The 24,158-nt window shown below is 36.8% G+C and overlaps 1 protein-coding gene across 1 annotated transcript in view; it reads right to left on the reverse strand.

The window, feature by feature from the left end:
• WDR27 (WD repeat domain 27) overlaps positions 1 to 20,183 on the reverse strand; it is a 90,516-nt gene extending 70,333 nt beyond the window's left edge. Inside the window, exons 1-16 of the mRNA XM_058802469.1 lie at positions 20,001 to 20,183; positions 18,999 to 19,140; positions 16,637 to 16,761; positions 16,058 to 16,171; positions 15,273 to 15,324; positions 14,724 to 14,794; positions 13,741 to 13,855; positions 12,303 to 12,435; positions 9,319 to 9,422; positions 8,807 to 8,874; positions 7,767 to 7,900; positions 5,894 to 5,970; positions 4,319 to 4,397; positions 3,725 to 3,796; positions 2,482 to 2,585; positions 1,276 to 1,365 (exon numbers count right to left, since the gene is read on the reverse strand). Coding sequence (XP_058658452.1) covers positions 1,276 to 1,365; positions 2,482 to 2,585; positions 3,725 to 3,796; positions 4,319 to 4,397; positions 5,894 to 5,970; positions 7,767 to 7,900; positions 8,807 to 8,874; positions 9,319 to 9,422; positions 12,303 to 12,435; positions 13,741 to 13,855; positions 14,724 to 14,794; positions 15,273 to 15,324; positions 16,058 to 16,171; positions 16,637 to 16,761; positions 18,999 to 19,140; positions 20,001 to 20,183 — 1,663 coding nt within the window. The remainder of the gene's footprint in view (positions 1 to 1,275; positions 1,366 to 2,481; positions 2,586 to 3,724; positions 3,797 to 4,318; positions 4,398 to 5,893; positions 5,971 to 7,766; positions 7,901 to 8,806; positions 8,875 to 9,318; positions 9,423 to 12,302; positions 12,436 to 13,740; positions 13,856 to 14,723; positions 14,795 to 15,272; positions 15,325 to 16,057; positions 16,172 to 16,636; positions 16,762 to 18,998; positions 19,141 to 20,000) is intronic.
• Positions 20,184 to 24,158: the final 3,975 nt, after the last annotated feature.

Raw genomic sequence — 24,158 nt, forward strand, 5'->3', positions numbered from 1 at the left:
CCATTTCTTGAAAAAAAGAAAAATTTACATAGCCATTGATTGCAGCTCTAAGTAAGAATAATGCATCATGATTTTTCATGAAAACACATATGACACTTCTAAAACAAGAGCATCAAAAGTAGAAAGTAAACAGATGACTGCATGGTAATCTGAACAACACAGAAAAATGATGTGAATGAAACAAGAAGGCAACTAATAGTTTGTGGTTCCTAATCCCATGCATTACTTTACCTGACAGTTCAGTATTTATGTTGCTTTTGGAAAGAGCTACATACATGTTAGAATATAGTTTATATTGCTTTTCAGACATGTGCATTATTAAAAAAAAAACCAAACAAAAAACCTAAATGATTAAAGGTATCAATGAAGTAAGTCAGTGAAAAACTTGCTATTGTAGAAAAAATAGACAGTCCACAAGGCATATTTTCATCAATTTCCTCACACAAGAAAGATAGTATCAGTAATGTTGCCTTCTTAATGTCACTTCTTGCACTAAGTATAATGAAAATTACTCAAAAGGAAAATTGTTTTCACAAATCAGTTTCCAGAGTTATTTACTTAGAAATAATTCCCTAAAATATCTTTAAGTAGTCTGGCTTTAATACTTGTTAGGGTCAGATAGTAAAAACATTTCTTTTCCATTATGAGCTTTCACAGAAAATTCATGTAGCAGGTCCGATTTAAAGCCACAACATTTACAGTTATTAAAAACTTAACAGATTGTTCCTGCAGAAATTTAGACATAATCTGTTGTTGAAGACTCATTTAAAAGCATACATGTTTATACATGCATACACTTTTGTAGTTTTGGATTTCCTCTTAGGAATAGTCCCTCTTTGTTTTAATAGTTTATCTCTAGAAACCTGGAGTTGCAAAGCAAACACATCTTTTGCCAAGTCATCACAGTCACTTTTTGGCTAATAAACTATGAGGACTTACTGCTACAATATACGCATGCATTATTATAGCAAAATATTGCCTTTATTTTTTCTCTTTAATTATAGTAATACATATTATACATCATGATGAAGATTTCTGTATATATCATCATAGATTGCTTCTTACCCCACAAAAAATTGAGAAATGTGACCACCTGGTAGTCACTTTAATTCTAGGACAAAATTAAGCAATCAGAGAAATTAATTTTACATCTTGAATCATCAGTACTTCCTCTCTCTTGTTATCAGGGTGATGTAAGTGGAATCCATGCCATTTTAAATCAAACTCAACCATCAACTCAACTCATATCTTTTATAATATAATTCATAAACTTACCTGAAAAAACATTATGCACATCAGTGAGATTGGAATTGAATATCAGCACAGTTTTGTCAGCCTGGCCACAAGCCAGCAGCTCTCCATCCCCTACAAAGAAGAGCATTTAATGATTTACCTCTGAAAGCAAAAAGAAGCTAATATGCTGCCTCTTTTAATCATAAAAATCATGTATGTCACTACAACAAAACAAAACCCAGATATTCACTTCATATGTTTAACACTATTTATGAACATCACCAATTAGTGTTGGAGAATTTGGTAGGATTTTATAGGCAAATTCATTTCTGGTCCTGACATATTCTCCAAATAACATAATTTTTTTTAACTCAAAAAAGGAAAATCTGAAATTTTTGTTTTACTGGGGTTATTTATGCCTGTGTGTGCATTCATGGGTGTGGGAGAGACAAAGAGAAAAAGAGAGAAAGATTTTTCTTCCTCAAACTAAAAGAAGATTTATACTTACAACATACTAACAAATCTCTCTAGGGAACAGAGATGGAATATATTTTAGCAAAGTTACTGATTGCATCTAATTGCTTTTATTTCATGAGGATGAAAGTTGTTCTTGTCCTCAAAACACAGATATTTAAGTTTTTAAATATTCTGAAAATATTTTGCCTTGCTGGGTGTACATTGACATAATTATATACGTGGTAGAATGCTTGATTCCTAATCTAGGAAGTGCTTACTGCTTAATCATATTTACATTGGAACTGACTAAACCTATTGCAAGAGTCATTTATCCAAAACAGTTAAGAAAAATCCCTCTCTTTGGGTCACACAGGAGAATTCCTTTTTTAATATTTCAATTTACAATAATTCAATAATATTTATATAAGAAATATGAGTATTTTGAAACAGACCTTCAGTATTTTATACACCCTAATGAAACTAAGTAAATGTGCTAGAAAATAAATTCCTTAGTGAAAGAACTCTTAATTTTCAAGTAGTAGTGGGAAAGTCAAAGAAAAAATTCAAAAGGAAATAAGACATAAAATCAGAAACAGAATCTAGTTGCATATGTAGCAACAGATTGCATGGTTTTGCAAGATAAAAAATGATGATCAAACAGTATGTGGTATTGCCAGAAACTTTTCTGTGAATTTATCGACACTAAATTCCCAGTCTTTACAAACTATGCTGCACAAATTTTTAATTTCTTCACACTGACACAACTGCACTTTTTATAAAGCCCGTACTTACCAGAATACTGAACACAAAAAATTGGGGTTGTTTTACAAGTAACAGATATCTCTTTTTCATATTTGATTGGAGGATAACTTTCCAATGGATATTCTTTATTTTTACTTCAAAGAAGGAAAAAAGAAAGAAATTAGTACATCTTCATTTCAGTTATGAAATAAATGTGCTTTGGTAATTATTCTAAACATCTTTATATAAATATTTGCCAGAAAAAAATATGTCAAATCCAATGTAGGAGCCAAATTCATTTTAAATTGTAATATTTAAACTACTCCTACCTGTAAGAGGTATGAATTCACAAGATCAAGAATTAACAGTGTCTGGCAAAAAAAGAATTTCTTAAGTCACGAAAGTATTGAAAGAATGTCAATACTACCTTGTTTACAAAGACCTTGTGGAAAAATACAATATTAGCTAAAAAAAAGGCAATTTAAATAAAAAACCCACACAAAACTTAAAATACTAAGTAGCTTAACCTATATAAAACAGTGCTAAAACAAAGTTGAAATTATCTGAAGTACTCATGTAAAGGTTTCCTATGTGTGCAAGGTTTACAAAAACAGTCTTGAGCTATTAAGTGGGCTTCTTAACACTTTAACATCTCTTTTTAAATGAGAAAAATTATGGCATCAATCATTCTTTACTTTCATGTTTGTATTACATAAAGGAAAAATTATATAATAGTAAAGAGAAAAACTGTGTGCAATATCTCCATTTAACATTCCATACAAATTAACATGAAAATGTCAGCTTTAGAAAAACATTTGTTCTTTTTGACCAGTGATAAAGATTCCACTGGTCAATTTATACTATTGCACATACTCTGTTTAAATCCACTGGAGTAAGTTTGCATTGACTTTAGGTAACAAGATTTTTAGGGGTGAATGAAGGACATGATCTGAAATCACTTCTCCCTGTGCCACATTCAGTTACTTTTCAAACTAGAACTGCAGCTTAAGAACATGTTAGAACTTAGCTTCCAACCATATTTAACACCTGTTCTTCCTACCAACACAAATCTAAGAAAATAGATATGCATATTTTCTTTTATATGAAGCACTCAAGTTTAATTCACAGTCTGATAAACCAAATCACTTGCTGCAGTGATAAATTTTTATATCAAATTTACGAAGCCTTAGTTCTAGTGGCAACCCTTTCTAAAAAGTTCCAATGAGAGAAGCATTTTTAATTTCTTAAATTTATTTTAATTTGTTCCTCCTTTAACAGTCATTAGATGACCTACCATTTACAACTGGTCTTCCACTTTGATACCTCTTTTTTTCTCAGGTTAGTATTTGGAGAAAACATGGCCATTCTACGAGAGACAAAACGTACACTCTTATATGAAATATTAAACCTTGCATGGGAGAAACAGCTTTTTTCAAACAAAAGCAATCCTATTAATTCTTATTCTTTACATCTGTGGGTAATGTCAATAGATAAGAGAATTTACACTTTGATAGCAATATAAATGTCTAATATTCTAATGCCTGAGTTTGGACCTTGATTTCTGTGAGTTATTTGTTGAAGAGCATATTCTGAAAGTCAAAATTCATACAAATAAAGTTCTCAGACAATACTTTCTGCGAGCTGAAAACACAAGAGTCTAGTCAGATGAAAGAATCAGGATGTCAAATACGGATTTCAAAAGGAAGTTGGACAATGACCAGAAGCTGTGAACATTTTGGTTTACATTACGTTTTTTAAAATTCTTTTCTTTGATAGCACCGTAACTATTTTTCACAGGTGATTAATTTCACAATCATGAGACTATATAGTTATGTGAAAAAATATCACACACCAATAAGAAAGGGAAAGTAGTAATATTTCTACTGACCGTGGTGCTGCTGTATATCCTGATGACTTAATTTTATTATGGAAAACCAATGGTTTATCCTTCACTGTGTTCTTCACTCCTGTAGAAAAATAATTTAATTTATATTAAAATATTTTTTAACATTACATTTTCAGAGTGAAAGATAGTTTTGCACAATATAAATACTTGATGTTCCCTTATGTTACAAAACACATAAATGACTAATCACCCAAAAATAATGATTACTGAGAAAAGGAAAGATATATGAACTGTTACATTGTAAAACATCACTCCTCCAGTAACATGAATAAGTAGGAACTTTAAACTTTGAAGTAGCAAGAACACTGTTCTGAATCACTTTTTTCACCACTGATTTCAGTTAGAAAATGTGTTTTCTAATTGCCTCTGCTTAGACTTTGTGTGCAGCATTCACAGCCTATATTTGGACTAAGGAATGGATCTAAAGATCATTAACCAGCTAACTGGTGGATGCCTTTAAGTATTTGTGTTCCTACACAGCTCAGGTCATGGGTAATGTCTGCATGTCCAGTGCTGTACTAGGAAGCCCAGGGGGCACCCCTCAGCTCTAAACTGAATATTTCATATCAGCAGAAACAAACTAAACAAACAAACATTGTAAAGGCGGAAATTTTGTTCATATTCCAAGAGAAAAAACCCAGATGCATTGGGACAATTTACCTATCCTGAGGGTAGAAGTCCTATCAAATGCCACTAACTATCCTTTCTCTTAATGCAGCAATGCGGCACAAAAAAGGCCCTTCCTGAGAAGCTCCCAGTACCACACACCTTAAGAGACCAAAAGATTTCATTACAGCACTTATCTATCTGAACATGAGATGTCAACAAAGGCAGCACAGTTGTCAGTGCTGGGTGTCCAAGGCAGCCTGGAATTCTAGATAAAACTCTGTAGATGCATTCTGAAAATACCATGAAACCTTAGAGATACAACCTTTGAAATTGTAACAGGCACAATACATGCAAATAGTAAGGATAATTTTTTTTTTTTTAAATATTTTTTTAATTTTATTGTTGCTCACCAAAAAAAGCTACAGGTGCTTCAATGGCAACTGGACATCAGATCTCTTTTTTTAAGCAGTAGAATATTGAGTCAAAAATTAACTTCCTAAACATCCTAACAGTATTGGCAAAAGATTATTAAGAACAACCAAATATACCAAAACATCTTTTTGGTATATTTCATAACCAAAGTTAAGAAAGAAGTGACAAATTATACAGAAAAATTTACTGCATGCTATGGAAAAAGAATGACTTACAAGAATGTAAACCTTCAACACTCTAACACTTTTAAAATTCACAGAAAATTCTCAGACAATGGTTTTTGAAAGAATAAAAATACTTATAACCATAATTTTAACTACAATTACATGTGTACGATATGAAATATTAACAGATGTCTAAAATTCTTCCTACTGAAGTAAAAATATAATGCAATATATATTTAAACCAAAAATCTACTAAACTACTGATTGTATTAGGCACAAGCCAGGTGGAAGTCAGCTACTGTTTTTAAAAATATAACTTAATTAATTAATTTCAGAGTTGGTTTGTACTTACCAAGTGTTTTACTGGAAGGTCCTTTCCTGTTCTTCTTGAAACCTTTACACAATGGAGAATTTGCTAATAAAGTACACCTAAATTATAAAATGAAACACAAAAAAACTGATCAATGCAATGAACAAAAATGTCAGATTAGAAAAAGGTGCCAAAACTCCTTTTCAGTTATTTGTCTGCACGTGTGTGTACACGTGCAATAGCAATGAGATTTTAACAAAAACAAGTTAGGCATAGTGGATCAGCTGTCATCTCAGATACTCAGCAGCACAGACAAGCCTTGGCCCTGACTCAATTCACAGACCATTGCTTTTACATGCTGGATTCCAGTTTTGTGAATATTAACTGATGATTTTATTTTAAGCACTGAAATCTCCATTTCAGTGTATATTGTGGACGTTCTTTCATCTTCAAAATGTCAGCATTTTCTCATAAATAATTTCTAGGGACATAAAAGACAAGAAAGAAACAACCAGCAGGGATTCACCAAGGGGAAGTCATGCTTGATCAGTTGGATGAACTTCTGTAATAAAATGAGTCACTTGGCAGATGAGGGGAAAGCAGATGAAGATATTGTCTACTTTGACTTCAGTAAAACTTTCCACACTCTGTCCCATAAGCACCTCACAGAGAAGCTGATGAACTGTGGTCTGGATGAACACACACTGAGCTGGATTAAAAACCAGATGAACAACCAAGGCCAAACTGTGAAGATCTAGGTGGAAAGCAGGAACTAGTGGAGTAACTCAGAGGTTACAACTCCATTACATATGATTCCGTGGGTATAATAATTCCATTCAAAATCTGCATTAGTAATCTGGATAAGGGAGTAGAGTGACTCTCACCATGTTTGCTGATGACTCAAAACTGAGAGGAGTGTGACCATGGTCACAGGGATTTTCAGGTGAAGCAAGAGACGAGAATGTTGACTCCATGATCAGAAGGCTTGGTTTATTATTTTATGATATATATATTACATTATAACTGTACTAAAAAGAAATAAAAAAGGAAAGGTTTCCTCAGAAAGCTGAGCTAAGAATAGAAAAGAATGATAACAAAGGCAGCTGGCTCGGACAGAGAGCGAGAGCCAGCTCTGCTGTGACTGGTCAGTAAATCTAAACATCCACAGGAGACCAATCACAGATCTAACTGTTGCATTCCACAGCAGCAGATAACCATTGTTTACATTTGTCTCTGAGGCCACAGCTTCTCAGAAGGGAGAAAAATCCCAAGAAAAGATTTTTCACAAAAGATGTCTGCGACATGGAGTGTCTTCAAGAGCAGAAGGTTGTGTTGTCACCCAGGGAGACTTATTGTCTGCATAAATGGGCTGACAGTAACCTTGTGGAGCTCAACAATGTGGAAGGCAAAGTCCTGCAGCAGAGGAGGAAGGAGCCCATGCAGCAGTACAGGCTGTAAAGCAGACTCTAGAGCCAGGCTCTGTGCCCTAAACCCAGTAGCAGGAAGAGACAATACATAAAAAATTAAACATGGGAGGCTCTCTCTGAACACTAGGAAACACTTATTTACTGTGAAGATGACTGAGCACTGGCACAGACTGCCCAGAGAGGTTGTGGCATCTCCCTCCATTGACATATTCTAAAGTTGTGTGGACATTGTGATGGGCAAATGACTCCAAGTGGCTCTGCTTGAGCAGGGTTGTTGGACAAGATGACCTGAGAGGTGCCTACCAAACTCAACCATTCTGTGATTCTGTGATTTCTCCCTCTCAATACAACTAAAGCATGATAAGAAAAAAAAGTAAAATCAAACCATGTCAACAAGCAGCACTACAGAAAACCATATGACACACTGTAGTGCCAGATAAACAAATTCATCATCCAACATGGAGAGAAAAAATTTAATAATTCTGTACCTGGCAATAACTGATAGACTTTTCTCATTTCCACATGGGAGAAAATCACTCTGCTGAGTTCTCACCAATGCAGCAAGGTTAACTTCCAACACAGCAATCATATCTTCAAACATTGAGGCAATCAAGCATAAAACCTGCAGCAATCACCATAAATTAACACTCCATTTACTCAATAATTTAAGTTCAAAACATAATTCATTTATTTATAATGAAAAATAAAACAAATTTCTGAAATTTATAAAAATTAATCAAAAATATCCATGGATTTAGTCATGAAGAGCATTAAGTGGTAGAGTGTTTAAAGCAATCCTTCAAAATATGCCTATGTTGCTTAAATGTGTTTTAACAAACTTACATACATAACAGTGACAGAAATTCCAACACCACCTACACTGGAGACAATTCTGCAGTAAGAGTAGTGAGAAAAGAAGCACACATGGAAGAATGGCTTCAGCAACAAGATGAGAACATACTAAGAGCTGAATTTAAATAAAATCCTAATCTAAAGCAAAAGTCTTCTATGTTAAATATGTAGCCTAGATTAAGCTTACCTCTGTAGGAAAATTGCAATATCAAAAATGGAGTATATAAATAAAAATGCCTTCCATTTTCTTAAAATCACTTTTAGTGGCTTTCAACAGAAATTTTCTCACAACCCAAATAGTTTTGACAGATTCTTTAGAAGGATTCAGAAGTAGCACATCCTAACTTTTTTTTTGAGAAACAAGCTATAACAATTTTTTTCCACCATAAAAGATTTCCTCTGCTTCTTCAATGGTCATTCTTGACATTCAAGGTACACCCTGAACACTGTAACAATTCACCTTTTCCTTATAAATCACTTTAGACTGTATATAACCTGTGAGAGCTTCAAAACAGCAGATTACATAATGAAGAATCAACCCTCTTCAAAAAAATTACTGTGTAAGTCATATTAAATAACACAAATCTGTGCACTAATCTGTTAGCAAAATGTGTAAATATTTATGGAAAATTACTGTAATTGTTATTTATTAAAGCAATGTTTACTGTATACTCACCTTTCCATTAGCTGCCTTCCTTGTTAATGCACATGATCTGGCAATCTGAATGCTGAGGTCACTGTAATCTTTATCAAGAAGAACAAAGTACTATAAAATAATACCTGCATTTCACAACAAAAAACCTGTCTCTATGACACACACATAAAAATCACTCATACTAATTTGACATGACCCTAACCCATTCTCTTCAGAGTATATACTTCTATTTTACCCTCAAATTATAATGGAGTAGAATAACTTGTATTTAACACTTGTATTTAACACTTATGAAGTGCAAAACTGAATAAAAATTCATGGCTAGCCACTACACAGATCTAGCACCAACATGTCTTCTGAAAAAAGTCACCAGGGCCAGGAAAACATACAAAAACTATTAGGGAAAAAAACATTTTTAAAAAACATTTGGTTTCTATTGTATTCTGTCATTTCACAACCTAATTCTTACATTATTTATGTCAGATAACAAAAGCAATCTCATTATTGTGTAATCATATATCTTTTAAACATACCTCTGTAAAATAAAAGAGCTTCCAATTCTAAGTTTGCCAAATTAATTATTAACAAGCCAGTAGAGGTTCCAATCCAAAAATAGCTAGTATTCTGGGAAGAATATCTATTAAAACAAGGAGAAAAATATCTCTGAGTAGGATAAAGAAGCTTTTCTTGCTACCATACAACAAACAAAAATCGTGTTTTTTAATTCTCATTGGCCAGTCCCAGTGCAACAATAATAAAGCACACACAGAAAAACTACATTACATTTAAAGCTTTTACTTTCCAAATCTGTAGCTCAAAGTTTCAAGCAAAATTCATGAAGTTTTGAAAACTGGAGAGCAGTTTTCACAATCCTTGAGCAGAACACAATCCTTGATTCATATAAGTACTTCATGGCACATCCAAAACTGCACAGGAAATACTTTTCTTCAAAAAGTTATTGTGGTTTGTAAGAGTTGGGAGATGCTGTAAAAGCATTGTATACACAAAAATAAAATTCAAGCCAAGAGACAAATCCACTCGTAATTTACTTTTAACACTCTTATATGAACATCCAAAACACAGGGAAATTCAATGTGTGTTTTTATATAATTAAAGTACAAGAGAAAAAGCAGCACAAAGTAAAGGGGAAAAAACTCCAGGCAAGTCTGGAATGTCTGTTTCAGCCTGTGATTAGTGGCAGCACTATTGCAGCTGAGTAATGAAATCCAGCTTCTGCAAGCACCAGAGAGTAAACCAATGGGTTTGTTAATTTCAATTACAAGCCTAACAGAAGAAACATATTATCAAGCATAAGATAATTCTAAGCAAATAACAGTTGTCATTCCCCAAAAAAACTTAAAAATTTTTGATGCCACAATAAATAAAAATTGGCATCAACATTTTAATAAATTTTCCAATTAGGAGTCAGTAGACTTACTAGTTTGATTTAAAATCAGACCACAAGAGTTGAAGTAAGGATATGGAAAAATATGAAGCTGTAACATTATTCAAAAAAAAAAAAAAAAAAAAAAAAGCCCCAAATGTATACAGTCAAATTTGTTAAAAACCAGAAATGAAACAGTTCTGGTTTGTGATACTTTTACATGATATGAATAATTTTATTTGTGGTTTGCACTACTTCCATTGCAGCAGTAACAGAATGATTTAATTTGCAAATTCTTTGACTTTTTTTACACTTATGTAAAAAGTGTCACCATCAAGTTATTATGAACACCGTAAAGTGATATATCCAGGAAGCTTAACTCACTGCAACTCTAAAATAATAAAATCCATTGTGATGAGATTCCTCAATGTCAAAAAGCTTAGGAAAGTGTGAGATGCCTAATTTTGGACATCAGTGTTCCAAAAATGTTTCATTGCTGCTTTTGATTGCAGGCAGGAAAAGCAGTATATCAGGGTTTGCTCAATTGTTCAGACAAATCTGAAGCATCTTTTAAAACCAACACACTCTTTTAAAAAAATAAATAGAAAAGAATTTTTAAAAACACAAACCTCTCAACCTAAAATATAATGGAACTTAATTAATAGTAAGAATTTAATGGCCATGACTGTTTATAAGAACAACAAAACTTTCAGCTGCGATGTGATAGCTGAAAGAACAAATAGACCTTAGATGTACACTGTGTAGCAGTAACAGGTGGGAATGGGAAAGTGATGTTACCTCAATTCAGTAAATTCAAATAATCTATTACTGCGGATATTACTATTACTATTTTATCTGGAAGTGCAGAGGTAACTTGTTCATGAGCTGTAATTTGCCGTCCAAGGAAGGAACAGGATAGTGGCTGGCACTGGACTATCAGGGTGAAAAACATATAAAGTCCTGTATATGAAAAGAGAGCAATTCAGACTAGAAGCAAAATTGAACAAGTCAGTTCCTGGAACAACTTCACTAGGGACATGGTTTATTCTTTATTGCCAGAAAACTTGTCATCTTTAAAGATGTGCTGCTGTTCAAATAAAACTTACAGTTGTGATGAAGGCAAAGCTTTGATGCTTTGAGAGTCATATTATACAAGCAATAAGACAGACTGTAATAATTAATCACCTGACCTTAAAGTGCTGTCACCGCATTAAAATATGGTTGAGATGTGCATCTAAAAAATCACCACTTCCTTCCTCTCAATGGTGGTACTTCTAAATATGCAGGCATCATGAAAATAACTGTGAATAATTACTTAAAGTAACATAAAGACAACCAAAATTGTCCAGTACTGCAGGATAATTTTCTTCTTTGTTTATCAAAAGTTATATATCTGACCAGAGTTTAATCAGTTCCACCTGAATAATCCACCACAGAGCAAAGGTTAGGACAAGAGTTTTCTAAAACATGTTGTGGCTGAGAAATTTATACATGTGACAATCATAAAATACAACACAGACAGGTTGTTATTTGAGACAGATCTTGTGGGAGTGTCCTGAACAGATCTCCAGGTGCCTGATAATATGGTTAAATTTACCCTCAGGAAAGAAATGCACTGTAAGAATTAATTCTACCTGGCTAACCAATTCCATGGGAATGAGAAAAAGCTTCATGTTCTGAAACATCTGTCCCTCTGACAGAAGTTTGACTGGAGCAGGTTATGTAGTTCAAAAATTATTTAAACTTGGAAGACAAACTGACACAGTCACACAGTGGCTGCATGAGATATTTCTTTAGAAAAGCAAACCCAAAATAAATTTGATTTATTAATTACTTTTTAACTCATCCTCCCTGATCAGCTGGTATCAATAGATGTTACAATGGATATTCTCAATGACATTTTTATATAATTATTTTTCAGAATAAAACCCAGTTCTAACTTTGTATCAGCTTGTGTACGTTATCTTCCTAAGAGCAGGCCACTAAAACTTGCAGATCACTAAAAACATTATTTGATTTTCCTACTGCATTTTTCAAAAAATAAAAATTGGCAGTGAAAATAATCCAAGAACCAATAGGAACTCTGAGAAATAAATTTGACTCAAATACTAGGTGATATTTTAAAGGACTTACATGTTTTCTTCATTATGGAAACATACAAAAAAGTCACAATGCTCAATTAAGAGGATAGGCAATGATATTTCCACTGATCCTTCTGGTCTCATGTTGTCTGTTTTGCAAAGCCTGGAATTATTTTGCCCTTCACCTAAGAAAGTAAACAATACCAGCTATCAGAATACTATGAAATAAGGGAAACAGACAGAATTGAAGAGAGAATTTGTAGCAGTCATGAAAAACTAAGACCACACTCAAGAAACTTCTATTCCAAAAGATGGATATTTCCTAAGAACAAGCTTTCCTCGTTATTATTGTGAGGGTTTTTCACATACCGAGAGACAAAATCCAAAGATCCTACTTAAGGACTGAAAAGGAGTTTGCAGATTTTAGGCGTTTTCATCTCAAGAAATGACACTGAAAGTCATATTCCAACAATTCTTAAATATGCTGGGTACCTTTCCACTTAGCCTGAAAATTGTCTTGACACTAAAGTTACAACATAATCCAAAGGCAAGGTGAAAATCCACCTCATTCTCCAATCCATTCTGCATGTCTAATTCACACTCAGGAACTACTAGCACCAAATTCAGCATTATATACAGATATTACATCACTCTCTTTCAAACATGAAAGTCAGATCCACAGATTTTAAATAAAAACAAGAAATGTAGCAGTCTTTCTCCTTAGGTTAGGACCTCAGGATTATGGAAGCTGGACCCCTAGGCAGGTAAGAATACAACAGTCATTGATCCAGAAAAAGAGCAAGCAAGGAAAACCAGATTTCCCTTTCCTTAGCAAAGCCACAGCAGTGCTGAGGGGACAGGGGTCTGCACCTCACCAGGGAGAGGGTAACCTCCCATTGTACCAAACCTGTCACCTGCTCATGGCCATCCCAAGGCACAACAAGGCAACAATTAAACCAGCCTGATACCAGGGAATCACTGAGCTGGGGTTACCAGGGCAGCCTATAAAGACTTATATGTACTCCATGTTACACCACTAGATATATCACAGCCAGAGAAATATCACATTATGAAGGCACTGTTATAGATTAAAAAAAAAAAAAAAAAGACAAAAAAAAATTAAATAGCTCAAAGGAACTTCAAAGGTAACTGAGAAATAGTACTGCATTTTGACAAGGGATTAATTTTTAGGTACTCGTTCTGTTCTGAGGCCTTGGACAATGAATTCAATCAAAACAAATTCTTAATACTGCACATGATGCAATGTTTCATGAACAAATGGCACTGGCCAAGAATTAATTACATACATACATGCATAATTCCTTCCAGATACACCAATACCCAGCTACATATCAGCTTCAGTAAGAATTCCACGCCACAGACTCATAAGTCTACCATTTACAATAAATTATCATGGTAAAAAAGCACACACTCAGTAGCCAGTAATAACTAGACTATACCATAAAAGCATTCTAGGAGCATTGTGCTACCTATCTCTTGGCCAGATTTCCACACTTTATTACAGAATTTCTCTTGCTCTTTCTTTAAGTCGATATGTGCTATACAACGGTAATTATGATCACTGATTAAACTGAAGATCCAAAGCTGCAAGAAAAAGAAAAAGCAATTGCAATAAAGATAAAGCTTACATGAATACAAACTAAAGATCCAATATTTAAAACCGTAGATGTAATTAGTGAACTTTTGTATATTGCATCTCACCTTGGACAAGAACTCCAATTATATGTATCCCTAAGACTGTTAAAGATAATTAAAGCAGCAATGATCAGTTTGTGCTGTACATCTAATTCCCACATGTTTATGTGTTTTGAAAAAAAAAGCTCCTTACAGAATATTTCTCACAATTAAAAATCACAGGTAACATGGGTGCAATTGCTCATTGGGTCATGTGGGTCATGAATTTCATTTATACATTTCTCGGTTTAGATACCACTACAGGTAAAGCTTTAATTTTCTTCAGAATTACTGAACAGTAACACTGAAGAAAAACATCTGGAAATTATCATGTAAATATATTCTTACCATGAAAGAAGTGGTGAAATGGATATTCACATTTACCACATTTTTATTAGAATTCTCACATGCTGAAATCAGAGCCTCTTCCATTTAATTGTCATGTATTTATTTTTCTTGGCCAAAATAGGAGAATCCTATTTTTCACCTTTTTTCTTTTAAAACAGATATATTTATAGCCTCTCAGAGTGCTCTTCTTATATAATCCCTGATTGTGCTCTTACAAGTTTTCCTGGTTTTCAGGAAAAAGTTTCTGTGTTGTAATAGAGGTCTTATTTACCATTTATGGTTTACACTAAAAGCACTGAATTATGCTTACTAAAATAAGTCTTTTAACAATTCAAAAAATTTAGGCAGCTTGTGAACCTTTTTTATAGACAGAAGCATCAATAATAGTTGATTCTTGACATAGAGACTGAGTTTAATGAACAATTCTTACCAGTCCCTCAGCACATCCAGTGATAATCTGTTTGTTTTCTTCATCAATTAGCAGACTTAGCAAAGGAAATGCTGCTCAAAAAATAAAGATAAAAACATTTCTAGAGTAGACACAAATCAGATATTTAATTAAAATGCATCATTCAAAATTGAATCTTCTTGTTTATAAAGACAGGTAGAAAAAGCTCTTACTGCAGTTCTCATGGTTGCACAGAGCTTTGTGTGTCTCAGCCTTTGTGCTGCCGAGGGCTTTGTGTTTGCAGGTCTCATCTAAGCTGCTTTTGCAGTGGTTTCCTGCACCCTGTCACCCAAGCTGCTGTGGCATGGTTTGCAGACTTATAAAAGTACACTAAAACTATCCACTGGGAAGCAGACTTTAAAGGGAAAACTATTTACTGTTGTCTTTAAAGGATAGTATGTTTACTGTTAGGTTGTCTACAGGAATTATTTTCACTAAATCAACCCAAAACTTCTATAATAATCATAGATTATTATTTAGAGATAGGAGGTTTTGCTATGCAAAAATACATTTTAAAAATAGAAAAATTACCTGTTATTATTCCTGACTGATATATTAACTGGCTGGTAGAATAGTCCCACACCTTTAGATTAAAAAAATGAAAAAGATATAAAGATAGGTATCTACTTAGATATCTACTGAAAACACAACTTTTAACAGTCATCATATGGTGAAAACAGAAAAATGCAGGCATTCAAAGTAATGTTCTTAGGAAAGAATTTTTTTTTAGCCCCTGTTTCCAATTATGAAGGGTTTTGTCCAAGTGATAATCATCCCTGGTGAGAAAGGGCAAACTCACATTATATGGATACACAAAGTATCAATTTTTCTTAGGTTGATCTCTCAGTGATTTTAGTAAATTTACGAAAAGGCATACATGAAAAAGGAAAGAAAAGAGGAGAGGGGTGCATTGCATTCAGTAACCCAGTCCAATAATCCCAAAAAGGAAAATTCAAATTTATATCAGTAGAAGCAAAGGGAAATGTTTCCTTCAGCTCAGCATACCCGAAACATTTCAGTTACAGCCAAGCTAATCAAAATATTTTATTTCTATTTGCCAGATGATAATAATCACTGAAGTTAATACTTCAATGTGTAAAGTTTTGAGTATACAAAACCTGCATTGTTCTTTTAAAAAAGAGTAATTAATTCTTGTTATAATTTCCCAAATAATTCAAAGAACAATGTCCTTATCTCCATAAAGTCAAATACATTTTTACTTAATCTTCAGAGCATATATAAAGGGGAATAAAGAAGAATACTTCACATATTCACCAAATTATTCTTTTTAAATTTCACTTTTACAATTTCCTTGCCTTAAAGGTTCTGTCTTCTGACACTGATACGAGCATACTTTTCTCCCATGTGCAAAAATCAGCAGCAGTCACCGGAGCTAGGTGTCCATTCAATTCAGCTAGTACAGCCTCATTCTGTGATGAAACAAGTCAAAAATAAAAACAGAATGGACTTCAACATAAAATTGACAATTAAGTGTTTTGATAATTAATAACTCTTGCTAAGCATTGTCAGATTTGTTTTCAAAATGTAATTCAATAAGATTTCTCTTATTGAAACTGAAGCCCTGTATACCATCCTGCTGGCAAAGCCACTACACATTACTTTTGCTCCTTCAGACTAAATGATACAGGAACAGTTTTTCAGATGACCTAAGAATATTTTCTACTTTTAAGTTATTGAGATACTGTTTCATTTCAACTCTTTAAACATAGCCTTCTATCTGATATATGATGCATTATCAAGTGCCAGTTCCTATTCATTTTATGACATAAAATGAATGTTTTTGCTTAATTTTACTAACATTTCTGTATCGTGATATTATTTGAAAATGAATAAGTAAAAGAAATACCAGTACCATACAAAGAATGCTATCTCACCTTTGCACTTAACATGTAGATCTGATTTCCAGCACATACTGCCACTTGTTGATCATCTGGACTAAATCTTACATGAAGCACCATTCCCAAAAGAGTTCCTATAACAATTCCTCGAGGTGTAAACCCTGCAGCAATTGTATTGTTAATGAGACTCAATGAAATATAAAAATTAGGCGCAATGATTCTAGGAAAATTGGCATAGCAACTACTAACCACAGAGCTGGCCCAGTTTCTGTCAGGAATATGTACAAACACACTGTTTACAAACACCAGGGTATTGGGGGAAAAAGCAGAGAACTATAGACCATCAGAATTCCTCCATCTGCCCTGTTGCCTAGACATGATCTGCCACTCCTTATGATATTAATCATTCCCATCAAATCATGCTTTCTTGCTTCTACTGAAGATTGCAAGGGAAAGTATTTTTGGAGTAGGGTGATGTGCCCATGGAACCCACTAGTGCCACATTCATTTTGGAGGTAAGAAATCTTAACTGAAGCCCAGCAAACCATGGTTTTGAAAAATACTTCTTCTGGCAGAGTATGCCAGTCGCTCAGCCAAAAAGTAAAGAGGATTTTCCTTCTCTGCTTTTATTTTTTCATTGGGAAAAGGCTGAAAGAGAAATTACACCACTAAATATCATTACAGAGTCAGATAAGACTAGATCTGAGAACAGGTCATATTTCTATCCTGTCTTCATGATTTCATTATGGTCATCTCACTGGTTCAAGCAGACTAGTTTCTGCTGATCCCTACCTTATAATGCTGCCTTTAATGATGTGAGGATAGTCTGGATATGTCATTAAATTTCAGGATTTCATAGGGAACAAATCATATAGAATACAAGCACAACTACAGGTGTCCTTTCAGGCTTTCATATTAGATGCTGTGGAGTCTTTTTACAATTGATTAACAGGTCAAGGTGACACAAAGAATTCCTTAACTACTTTGACACAGTTTATAAGAAATAATATGAGAAAACGTGCCAAGAATGTGCAGAGGACAGTCTGTGGAGACAAAGTCTCCACAGCATCTGCTGAAGAGCCTGTAGATGAAGAGAAAATGAAAAAATCAAGCAGCAGACAATCTGGATGCCGAATGTCTTTGTATCAAAACTACACACACTCTTTATCTCTCTGCTACTTTATATTCCTATCTTCCAGTTTTATTTCCTCCAAATTCATTTCCTCCAAATTTTATTCCCAGTTCCTGAAGTACCCTTTGATTTTCTATGTTATTCTTACATGGATTAAAATTTAATACTGACCTTTATTTATAAAAAGCACTGATATTGTTAACATGAGCTCAACATTAGTTTTCATATTATATAGATTTGCAAATTCAAAATGGAGCAGAGTACAAGAGAACTCCCTTACATTAAGCCATTGGCAAATCTCTAATTACAGGCAACAAGCCAGAAACTTTTAATAGTGTGGGACATTGCCATGCAACTTTAAAAACTTTAAATATTGTCACCAAAAGGAGACAGATTGTCACTGGAAATCCAGTGAATCATGACTCTGCGGATCTTTCTTTCTTTTTTTTTTTTTTCCTTTTTCTTTCATTATTCTACTTTGCAATGAATTTAAGCTTGCAAAGAGGTTAGCCTGCTCCCTAGAATCTAATGCCATTGGTTGAGGCTCCAAACCAAGATGGTGGTCAGAACACTAAAATTCCTATTTTCTGTGTGCTGTGTCACCACAATGCTCTTCCATTCATGCACTCTTCTCCCAGATCAGACACTTGCATTGGTCTCTCTCAGGCGCACACACGAAAACAATGTTCCAGAGACAGAAGGAGAGGCAAAGCAGTTCCACAAGTATTCCAGAAAAGGAAGTACTTTGGCATTGCGTGTTTAATTATGCAATGCCAAAGTATTGGCAGTACATAGCAGTATTGCTATGATTATTTTTCTTCTGTCCATTGTATTGCACAGTGGCAGAGCGTCACCGCCTCTGCAGTGCTTCTCTGCCCGCCCCGAGGCGAACAGCACAGCACCTCGGCCAGCTCCGGAGCCAGCCCAGCATCGCCGCCCGGGGCCGGTGGCTGTGACAATGACAGGACGGGCTGTGCTGCCGGCCCGGTTCAACTCGGCATTGCCGAAGAAGAGCAGGAGAGAAGCACAGCATTAATATGGCTGTTCCTGATGCTGAATCTGAGTGACTGAGGCGTGCTTCTCAGAAATAAAATAATCTCGCTGGAGAAGGAGCAATGGGAGAAAAAGGAGTGTTGGGGTGGCCTTCCAAGGTTGTTGCTGCTCAGAAACTGGCTGGACACTGGTCTGAGTGATTGGTGGTGAATGGTTGCCTTTGCATCACTTCTTAAAAGGTGACACACATATATTATATAAACAATACTCTACCTTCTTCCACTTTCTGTGTACATTCATCAAGATTCCACACTATCACACGTTCATGAGAGGCAGAGCAGACAAGGAGTGGATTGATTTTATTTCCAAATGACAATGCAGAAATTGAGTAATGATGCCCTGACAAATATAATGGCTGACAAATGTAGATAAAGAAAAGTTAAATTAATAACTTCAAACAAAGATTATGAATCATATAAAAGTACAAATGGAACAATAATTAATTTTTATTTACAGCTTCAAAATCACCTAAACTACAATGTAGCTGTACTGGTTTGGCTGGGATGGAGTTAACTTATTTTCATAGCAGCTTGCATGGCACAATGCTTTGGATTTTGTGACAAAAACAGTGATGATAACACGGTAATGTTTTGGCTGTTGCCAAATGCTGTTTGCACAGCACTGAGGCCTTCTCTTTTTCCCCACATTTTCTCAGTTTCTGCATCCCAATAATAAACTGAAGATGCATAAGAGGTCGGGAAGGGACACAGCTGGAACAAATATTTCAGTTTACTGAACTGGCAAGGGGATATTCTCTACTACATGATGTTATGCTCAGCAATAGAACTGGGCTATTGCATGCAAGAAGGTGTTGAGGGCCTGAGACATTGACTCTAAGGTGGCTGTTTCTCAAAGCCTGTGCTGGGCTTAGTCTGGTTGTAGTGGGTGCCTTGGTATAGCTTTTTTCTCTCTTTTCCCTTCACTCATTAAACTACCTTTGAATCTACCTGTGACTTCTCACTTCTTCCCATCCTACGCTCTCCCCTACCCTGCTGGGAAGGAGTCAGCAGGAGCCTGGGTACTGGTTTAGCTGCCAGCCAGGGCCAACCCACCACAACAGCTAATTTTATTCTTATCACAATAAAAAAGTTCATAAAAATGCTAGTAGCCTTCCAGCATTGAAGTGAAACCTGACACTTCTACATTACCTTCAAATATTTTATTTATAAATTAGTTTAAAGTAGCAGCCTACCAAGGGCTCTATTCTAGCTTTACCTGAGCAGTGGCTGTGTTCCAGACGCACAACCCATTGCGGCTCACGGGGAAAGCGCAGTGATGGTGACTGCACGCCAGCTGAAAGAGCGGCTCCGGCAGTTTGCCTTTGAACAAGTGCTTTTCGCAGACAACGTCAGGATCGCGGCGTACTCCAGAGGCGCAGCCGGCCCCGGCGCCCTCCATCCTGCGAACGGCCCCGCGGCGGAGCCGGATCACCGGGGCCGCCTGCCCCCGCCGGCTGCGTCCTGACCCCGGGGGCCCACGGCTCACGGCCCCGCTCGGGGCTCCCTCCCGTTGGGAGGCGGAGAGCTCCGGCCCCTGTCCCGGTCCCTGTCCCTGTCCCGGTCCCGGCCCCGGCCCCGGCCCCGGCCCCGGCCCGTAACCAGGGCAGCGCCGCCGCTGACGGGAGGCCGCGCGGGACAGCCCTCGGTCGCCCGCAGAGCGCGGCGGGCCCGCGGCGGCAGCCGCTGTCCGCTCACCGGGGCAACGGGCCCCGGGGCTGCTTCCTGGCTCTCCACAGAGATGTCCAGGGCATGATGACCAGCAGCATGGCCCGAAGGTCCAGGAGTGTCCCACCCGTGTCCCATTCATGGGACGCCAGCTGGAGCACTGCGCCCAGCGCTGGGGAACCCAGCACAACACAGACATTGGAGAGGGACCTTAAAGAAGAGGTGAACATCTCTCCTGTAAAGAAAAGAAGAGGGATTTGGGCTCTTCGCAGAATCACAGAGTCAGAATGGGTCAGATTGGAAAGAGACCATGGTGCATCATCTGGGTCAATTTCCCTGCTCAAGCAGAGTCATTCTAAAGCGCACGGCACAGGATTGCATCCAGACAATTGTTGAATATCTCCACATTCTTATCTTGGGAGAGATTCCACAACCTCTCTGGGCCATCTGTTCCAGCAGAGGTCACTTGCACGGCTTTTCCTCATAGTCAGGAGGAACTTTTCAGCCTGGAAAAGAGAAGGCTCTAGGGGCACCTTACAGTACCCTGTGAATATATAAAGTGACCATACAAGAAAGACAGAGATAAACTTTTTTACCAAGATCTGTAGTGTCAGGATAAGGGGCAAAAACATTAAACTAAGAGGGACTTGATTTGTATTGGACAAAGGGGGCATGTTTTTTACAATGCAGATGGTGAGGCACCAAGCAAAACAAACCTTCTATTTTCCCCAAGTTTGTGGATGATGCCAATTCGGAGGGAGCAGTCAGAAACAAGCTGACAAGAATTTCGTGGAGTCCAACAAGAGTAAGTGGAATCCCATGTCTGGCACAGAGTAACTCCATGCAAGATGAAATGCTGAAGGATGAAGGGGGTCTCCAGAAAAGGATCCAGATATCCTGCAGGACAAGCTGAATGTGAGCCACCACGGTGCCCTTGCAGCAGAGGCAGCTAACTGCATCCTGGGCTGTGTTAGTAATAGAGAGTAGCCAGCAAGTTGTGGGAGTGATCCTTCCCCTCTATTTGGCCATGCCTGCAGTGCTGTGTCCAGTTTTGGGGATTTTGGTACAAGAAAGATACTGACATACTGGAGCAATTCTAGTATAGAGCAAGAAAGATGGTCAAGGAGCTGGAGAAAATGCTGTACACAGAAAGGCTGAGAGAGCTGGGTCTCTTCAGCCTGGAGAAGAGACAGCTGAGACTTTATTGTTGCCTACAACTACGTAATTGGAGGATACAGGAAAAACAGACTTTTCTCAGAGGCATTCAATGATAAACTGGATCCTGGGAAAACCCAATTAGGGTCATACCAAACCAGCATTTAATTTTTTTAAAATATCATGACCATGCTTAAATATCAGAACAACTTTCTGAAGAGAGGTTGCAGATCTCATATCTGATGTTGTCCAGCAGTCAAATGGACATGACCCAGAGCAACTCAATTTGAACAGGAAGGTGGACAGGAGGAGTCCAGAAGTCCCTTTCAACCTGAGTTATGATTTTATGGCCAAGTTTTTAATCTGCATCAACTTAAACCATTTTGCTGCAGATCAGTCAATATCAACCTCAGCTTCTTTTCAAACAGATACTTTCTATAGGGATGTCTTAATTGTGTCTGTCTATAATTAACACTACAAGCATTTTTGCCCTATATAAGCATCTGATATATCACTGACAACGTAGTCCTCCTGTCCTTGTTAGTTTTGCCTGGAGAAAGTACCAGTCCAAATTCCCTTTAGTGTGTGCATGTGAATTTGGATAAAGCCACTGTATTGAGAACCAGCTGCACAGAGGCAACTCAGTGCACTGCACATGACACTGTTTTTCTGAACTGTGACTCATGGCTGGGAATATTAGAGAAAATTTTATTGCTAATATGCTGGTGACAATTTTCACAAGCAATACAGTCATGAATGCGTTATGACAGTTTAGTCATTGGTAAAGAAAAATAAATGCTGACACAGTAAAAAGGGTGTTGTTCTGACACGCAAACAACCCCTGGGAATCTTAAAGAACTTGTTCTGAAACATGTTGTGTCTCTGTAACTGCTTCTAGGCAGTTAGGTACCCTTTTTTACAATTTTCACTTGACTTTATTTTCACCTTTCAATATTTATACCTATGATACTTTCAACAATCTACTATCCATAACAACTAGTAGCAATCCAAAGAAGGTTCAGAGAACTTGGACTGATTTCTTGACTGATCGTTATTGATGTGTAAATGTGCAGGAAGAATTTTATACCTCACCACACCCCCATGAAACACCTCTGACAGTTATTTTTTATTTTTATTTCCTTGGGTCCACATATTCCCACACCTTAGGTACCCACCTATCTCAAATCACAGAATCACAGAACCAATTAGCTTGGAAAAGTCGTCTTCTGAAATTACTGAGTCCAACCTATGACCAAACACCACCATATCAACTAGATCATGGCAGTAAGTGCCATATTCAGCCTTTCATGATACAGTATATACTATATATATATATATATATATATATATATGTCTATATCTGTGGATATATATATATATATATATATATATATATATATATATACAAGGGACAGTGACTCCACCACCTCCCTGGGCAGCCCATTCCAGTGTCTAATCACCCCTTCTGTGAAGACCACTACCTCTTGTCTGGCTGTTTTTTGCCTTGGGGAAAAGACCCACCCCAACCTGGCTACAGCCTCCTTCCACATGGTTGTAGACAGTGATAAGGTCTCCCCTGAGCCTCCTCCAGGATAAACAATGCCAGCTCCCCTAGCTGCTCCCTACAGGACAAGTGTTCCACATCCTTCACCAGCTCCATTTCCCTTCTCTGGACTCACTCCAGCACCTCCAGTGAAATTGACATCTATGTGGAAAATTAAAGACTGCTGGAGATAACAGTTCCTTATCATATAATGCTTTTGTGTCCAATAGTATATTTGTAGTGGTCTCAATACTCAATCAGAAGAAGAACTTTAAAAATGAGGTCTAGCAACTATAATATTTTAATGTTTTAAGCAGAATAAAAGTCTTTATATAAACAAAACTGATTTCAAAAAAGCTAAAATTTATTAGAACGTGCATTTGGCAGACTTATGCAGCCAGTTTCTTTGATCTAGGAATGAGGAGAACAAGTTACATGGGTTTGTGAAATTAGAGGGCTCTGAAGACAGAACATTAGCTCAGTTAGCACAGGGCCCTTGGGGTACATACATAGGCTCTCTTGAATCTCTCAGTATACAAGGCACATCATGTAGATTTTTGTTTCTTTCAAACTTTCACTCTTGCTTATGATTTTAAGCAGCTCAGCCACGTCAAGGTAACTGTTGAAATCAAGGGGTATTCAATAACGGTGTTTGGTATATTTTCTCTCTGTTATACTGCTTTTCTGTTCTGTGATCTTAGGTCAGGTTTATGCCGACAGTCAGATGAACTGTCACTGACCCACGGAGGGACACCTATCCCCCAAATTCCAATCTCAGTACAGTTGAAGGACGCCTTCTCTAATGTCAGGCTTCCGCGGCGGAAAGCGCGTCCCACGGCGCACCGAGCTCTCTCCGTTCCGCCCTCGGTGCCTCCCCGCCCTCCCCAGGCCCTCCCCTCAGCCGCGCTCTCGCGATACCGGGGGCGTGGCCGTGCCCGGGGCGGGGCGGGAGCGCCCGGCGGTACCGGCGGCGTTCGGGGGCGGCGCCTCCACCCGCCCCCAGCGACTCCC

This window comes from Ammospiza caudacuta, chromosome 3 (genome assembly GCF_027887145.1).
Source record: "Ammospiza caudacuta isolate bAmmCau1 chromosome 3, bAmmCau1.pri, whole genome shotgun sequence".
In the NCBI taxonomy this organism is placed as follows: domain Eukaryota; kingdom Metazoa; phylum Chordata; class Aves; order Passeriformes; family Passerellidae; genus Ammospiza; species Ammospiza caudacuta.